Here is a 6000-nt window from a genome sequence, read left to right on the forward strand (position 1 = left end):
TGTTTAAAAAGATGTCTGGAGAATTGGATCCACAAATGGCAGTAGATATAAGACTGTTTTGTTATTGGACAGATACAGGTTGATAGATGGAAGAGTATAATTCAAAATTAGCTAAACTTAGTTAAATCCAGTGGTAATAGGTATAGTTAAATAAAAATTGATAATGATAGTAATGTATACAATGTTGAGCTGTTATGATAAGTAATAATTGGATATGAGAAGGGAAGGTTAGAAATATTTTTGGACTATATATAAAGATTATTAATAACAATAATAATTATAAAAAAAAACTAGATACAGTTAAGTTTTAACTAATAGGGGGGAAATGTTATGATATAGGCTATAGTTAAATAAAGGATAATGATAATAAATTATATACATGGATTAGAAAATTTTGGTATTAAATATGGATGTTTAGCTAAAACAGGATATGAGGACTTAATGTTAATGGAGGATTTTACAAATAAGTAAATGAAATGGCAGCATGTGGTTATGTATTGAATCTTGGTATATTTAAGGAGGAAGGATGTTTAAATAACTATAGTCAAATAAAAGTGGAGGTATGATGATGTTAATATAGTAAATATTTGAGTTAAGATATTTGAATTAATATGAATTATATTTGATGACGGTGGAAGAGATGAACAAAAGCCTTTTGTAACCAGCTGATACACTTTCTACAATATGCAAAGAAGGAGGAGTTGTATGTTTGTTTTGAAAATAAATTAAAAAAATTTTTTTTAAAAAAAACAGCAGCAATTCTTCTAGGTACACTTGCACAGTTTTTGAAGGAACTTGGCTGGTAGGTTGTTCCAAACATCTTGGAGAACTAACCACAGATCTTCTGTGGATGTAGGCTTTCTCACATCCTTCTGTCTCTTCATGTAATCCCAGACACACTCGATAATGTTGAGATCAGGGTTCTGTGGGGGCCATGCCATCACTTCCAGTACTTCTTGTTCTTCTTTACGCTGAAGATAGTTCTTAATGACTTTGGCTGTATGTTTGGGGTCGTTGTCCTGCTGCAGAATAAATTTGGGGCCAATCATACGCCTCCCTGATGGTATTGCATGATGGATAAATATCTGCCTGTATTTCTCAGCATTGAGAACACCATTAATCCTGACCAAATCTCCAACTCCATTTGCAGAAATGCAGCCCCAAATGTTCAAGGAACCTCCACCATGTTTCACTGTTGCCTGCAGACACTCATTATTGTACCGCTCTCCAGCCCTTCGACGAACACACTGCCTTCTGCTACAGCCAAATATTTCAAATTTTGACTTATCAATCCAGAGCACCTGCTGCCATTTTTCTGCACCCCAGTTCCTATGTTTCCATGCATACTTTAGTCGCTTGGCTTTGTTCCCACGTCGGAGGTATGGCTTTTTCTGTTTCAAATGTTTTATTCATTTTCATTTTTCAATTTTGTACATTCACTTATATACTGAATATTTGCAGTAATAATAATATAATAAAAAAAAACCCAACCTAAACACAGCTCATCATAAACCCAACCTGTCGCTTTCATACACCCCTTCTTCTCCCCCTCCAACTTTCCTTTCTCCCTCCAACAATCACCCCTCCTACTTCCCTTTCCCCTCCTATCTTCCTTTCTCGCCTTCCTCACCCTCCTTCCCCTCTCATCCTCCTTACATTCCCCTCTTCCTCCCTCCTTACTTCTCCCTCTTCTTTTCCTCTACTTCTCACTTTGGTGCATTTCTCTATTCATTAATCTATTCAATTACTAAAAATTGCACTAAAAAGAAAAGAGAAGGGAAAAAAATAAAAAGAAAAAGAAAAAAAAGAGAAAAATAAAAAGAAAAGATAAGGAACAACAGTATACAAGTGTATTCTTCTTATTCTATATATTGAGACTATATCTCCACCCACCCACCCACCCCCAGTGAACCCCCCTCCCTAATCCCCTCCGACTTCCCAGGTCCCACACCCGGCACAGTTCAGTACCATTCACCTTCTAGAATATCTTATTAACAATAATAATGAAAATAAAATAAAAAGAACACTCCGAAAAAGAAAAAAAAAAGAAAAAAAAATAAAAAAAATAAAAATCTTTTGCATTATGCTCAGCCTCCCATCATTCTTAAGATTTAAACAGTATAGATCATTCCATTTATATTTTATCTTCGTCCCTTGCTTCTTTGATATTTACCCCCATCTTCCTGTGGACTCTCCAGATAGCCTTTCTTAACCTTATATTCAAATAATAGTTTATACAAAAATCAATTTACCTTCAAATACAGAGCAGTCTAATCATACTTTTGCTACTCATCTTCCTACCCCTCGTTTCTCATCTCCATTCCTCCCAAGCCCAAATTCCATAAGATTAGGATCTCGCTCTTCACTTTAAAATCCTGAGCTTTTTATGTTATACTTCAAGCATGTAAATCCGTAAAATGTGTGCCCAAAATCCATACCACTTCATTCAGTCCCAGGATCCCTTCATCGATGTCCCGCTCCACCTTCCCTTCTGCCCCACTCCTCCCAACTCCATTCATCCCAAACCGCAATTCAAATAAATCTTGGTCCCCGCTTTCCTCACACCAGAAAACAATTCATGCGCAGTTTGGATTAAAATTCAAATAAGTCTTATAAAGATCCCATACAATATCTGTCCAAAATAAGCAATGCTTCTTTCCATTCCTCATCGGTACACAGCTTTACCATTTCGTACCAAACAGGAATCCTAAAATTTTAATCAGTCCAAGAGCTTAAAAAGTATTTTAAAGACATCGCTGGATCTTTATTCTTTACTCTTCTGCCCTTCCGGAAAGAGAAGGCAACCCTCTGCCTTATAACCACGTGTCCCGCTGCTTTGAAAATATGGCTAAATCCTCAGTTTCCGCTCTTCTGCCTCTCCGGTAGGGGGAGAACAACTCCCTCCATCTTGTAACCAAGTGAATTGCTGCTTGTCTTTCCTTCACCTTGTCTTTCCGCTTTTCCGAGTGAGTCAAGAAGCCCCGCCTTCAGAGTTTTATAATAAAAGTCCCGAGCTTCCGAAACAGAATTGAGACGAAATCTTTGATTCTCGAGTGTAACTGTGATTCCAACTGGAGCTTCCCATTTATACTGTATTTGACGATTTTTAAGCTCTTGGGTTAAAAAAGTATAGTCTCTCCTTGCTTGCAGCATCTGGAGTGGTATTTCTTTAAAGACAAACAAATCTTGCCCATCGATTCGGAGCCTGTTGTTGTAAAACTTATGGATGATTGCATTTCTGGATTCTCTTGTGAAAAAGTATATAATTATGTCTCTTGGAAGCTGTCGCTGTTCTGCTACACACGAATTCTGGCGATAGATTTTTCGAATATTCCAATCAAAATTGAATCCCGGACTTCCCACCGCTTGACTGAAAGCCTCTACAAACGTCTGTTTCAAGTTCTCTCCTTTCTTTTCGGGCAGTCCTCTGACTCTTATTGCAAACGCCTTTCTGTTATAATTTATCATTATAAGTTGTGTTTGAGTATCTCTAATCTCTTGTTGTAATGCTTGGATGTTGGAAGTCAAATTAGAATTAGCCTCCTCCAAAGTTTCCAGTTTAGTCTCCATTTCTTCGATATAATCTGTCAAAGTAGACATAGCTTCAAACATATCCACCTTTATTAGGGCAATCTTAGTCTGTATTTTGTCGCATAAATCCAGCACAAATTCTTTGATTTCTTGTTTAAAATCATTGAGTATTTGAAAAAGAAGCTCCTGTGTTAAGGAATCTCCAGTAGGGGGTGTAGGAGGCGAGGGCAGCGATTTACTAACAAGTTCTTTAAGCACATGCGGGGGGGAGCGTTTTGCCTGCTTAGACCTGGGAGGCATTATAGATAAAAGCTGAGAATAAACAAATAAACAGTGTCTTCACCTGCTCAGTTCTCAATAAGTTATTTGTAGATTTTGCTTGTTAATGAGTAGCAGTCTCCGGGGAGATAAAGCCGGTTAATTACGTCATCAATCACCAACATAGTAAAAACGCCATTTTGCAGCACGATTGAACAAAGAAGTTTCAAAGGAAAACGAAGCTGGTGTTTAGATAGTTATAAAAAAGGAACATCACAGGAGTAAAACCCGCTCGTGTTGGTCTTAAGTTGCTTTAAGCAATTTATCATTGTCCTGAGGGGGGGGATCGCCTGTCTAGGGCTGCAAAAAAAAAAGCAGCTGAGAAGAACTGTCTTCAATTAACTATTAAACTCACCAGGAAATTTTGGCCCAACCATTATTTCACAGTCCAAGCTACCTGAGAAGGTTGCTACTATAGCATACAACCTTGAATTCCCTCAGGCAGGCAAAGCATAATGTAATTATAAATAATCCTCTGGAACATCCTCAGGAATGTTGAGATCAGCGGACACCAACTGGTAGTCCATGAGAAAATTTTGGTGGTCCACAGAAAAATTATTTGCATTTTTATATTGCACTAAATACTATTTATCTTTTTTTTAAAAAATCATATTAGTGGTCCGCGGGATTTAAAATTATGGATTTAGTGGCTCGTGAGGTATCAAAGGTTGGTGACCCCTGGTTTAGATCATCGTGTAAATTTATCCATTATATAATTAATCTTTCACTTTTAGAGAAGATAAATTATCCACATAGTTGCTTTGTACGCATTTTTACTGGGGTAAATTATACTAATAATAAAGAGTACCAAACAGAAGCACTACTAATCTATACCAAAATATGTGCTTACCTGTCCCTTAACTGGGATGTTCTTTGATCTGGGCCAAATATCTGAACACCCAAGATCTACCCACCACAGAGCCATTTGCAGGTTACAGGGATCACCCTGCAAGGCATGTCCCCACCCTAAAGGATCCAATGTGAACATCCTCTACTACAGCAATTACCGTAGCCTAAAAGGCTGGGTAGTGTTACTTCATAAGTGGCTTCATAAGAGGCAAGCAGAAGTTTCCACGAGTTTTCTGACCGCAGAGGAAGCCTCTTTCGGCATCCCTGGAAGAGCATCTCCACCACAACGGTCCCCTTCCACCCACCCAGCGTCTCCCCTTGCAATGACTGAGGAGCATCCGGCTGTCCACATTGGATGACTCCAATCAGCAATCACGGTACCCCTAGAAATCTCTCCCCTCCTCCAAAGTAAAGCCTCCATAATCAACCCCCACGATCTTGATCCCCTGGCTGTACCGACGCCCCCCACCCCCGACAAGGCAGATCCGCCGACCCAAAGACCCTCCAGCCGCCGCAGTAGTACCTTTTCTGGCGGGTCCCTACAGGCGGCGCTGCCTGGACCCGCTTCTTCCGCTTCTCTCGCACTGCCCCCTGCCGCCGCCGCATAGGCTCTCCTCTTTGAAGCATCTAAGGGGACCCGGGTGGGCTGCTCCAGGTTCCGGGGAACTGAGAGCCCCGAGGGCCCCGCTTTTTCTCCCCGGGGGCGACCCTTCTTCATGACGGGGGAGGGCAGCGACAACTTCTCAGCGCAGGGGCTCGCGCGCTAAACAGCCCGCCATGGTCGCGGAGGGAGGGGGAAACGATCCCGGGAAGCTCCTCTCTCCCCGTTTAGCTGCCAGGCAGGCATCGCTCCGCGCCCTTGTCAGCGGCAAGCACGCTAGACACTGCGACAAGCCCCCCACCTCGGCCACGTATCGCGAGAGGAGGGGCTGCCGACGCGCGAGGAAACTCGAGGGGCGGGGAGAGAGGCCAACTCCGAGGAGGCGGGGCTTATGGAATGAAGAAGGCGGGACCGAGAGAAAAGGATCGCCTGAGGGGGAGCGGGAGCGCGCGGAAAAAAGTACACTCTTAAGTGTGTTGAATTGGCTCGCAAAGTATGACGGGACGGTGGATCTATATAAATAAAGGCGGATAGCGTAATGTAACAGAGATCCGATAAGTACTTAAAAGGCAAGATCTGAATGGTGAAACTCTCCTGTCAACTCACCTTAACTCACTCTTATTTAGGGCTTTCGTGCCTAAATAGCCGTTCGGCAGCAGTGGCTCCTAAGGGCGTCGCCAGTGCAATTCTCCAGTTTTGTC

General features: G+C 41.5%; 1 protein-coding gene across 5 annotated transcripts in view; it reads right to left on the bottom strand.

Annotated features, from left to right (window-relative positions):
- Positions 1 to 5618, bottom strand: part of MAST2 (microtubule associated serine/threonine kinase 2) — a 272437-nt gene extending 266819 nt beyond the window's left edge. For all 5 annotated transcript variants that reach the window (XM_032217719.1, XM_032217718.1, XM_032217716.1 and 2 more), the window contains exon 1: positions 5222 to 5618. In XM_032217719.1, the coding sequence (XP_032073610.1) occupies positions 5222 to 5416 (195 nt within the window). In that variant the 5' untranslated portion in view covers positions 5417 to 5618. The remainder of the gene's footprint in view (positions 1 to 5221) is intronic.
- Positions 5619 to 6000: the final 382 nt, after the last annotated feature.

Source organism: Thamnophis elegans, chromosome 5 (genome assembly GCF_009769535.1).
Source record: "Thamnophis elegans isolate rThaEle1 chromosome 5, rThaEle1.pri, whole genome shotgun sequence".
Taxonomy (NCBI): Eukaryota; Metazoa; Chordata; class Lepidosauria; order Squamata; family Colubridae; genus Thamnophis; species Thamnophis elegans.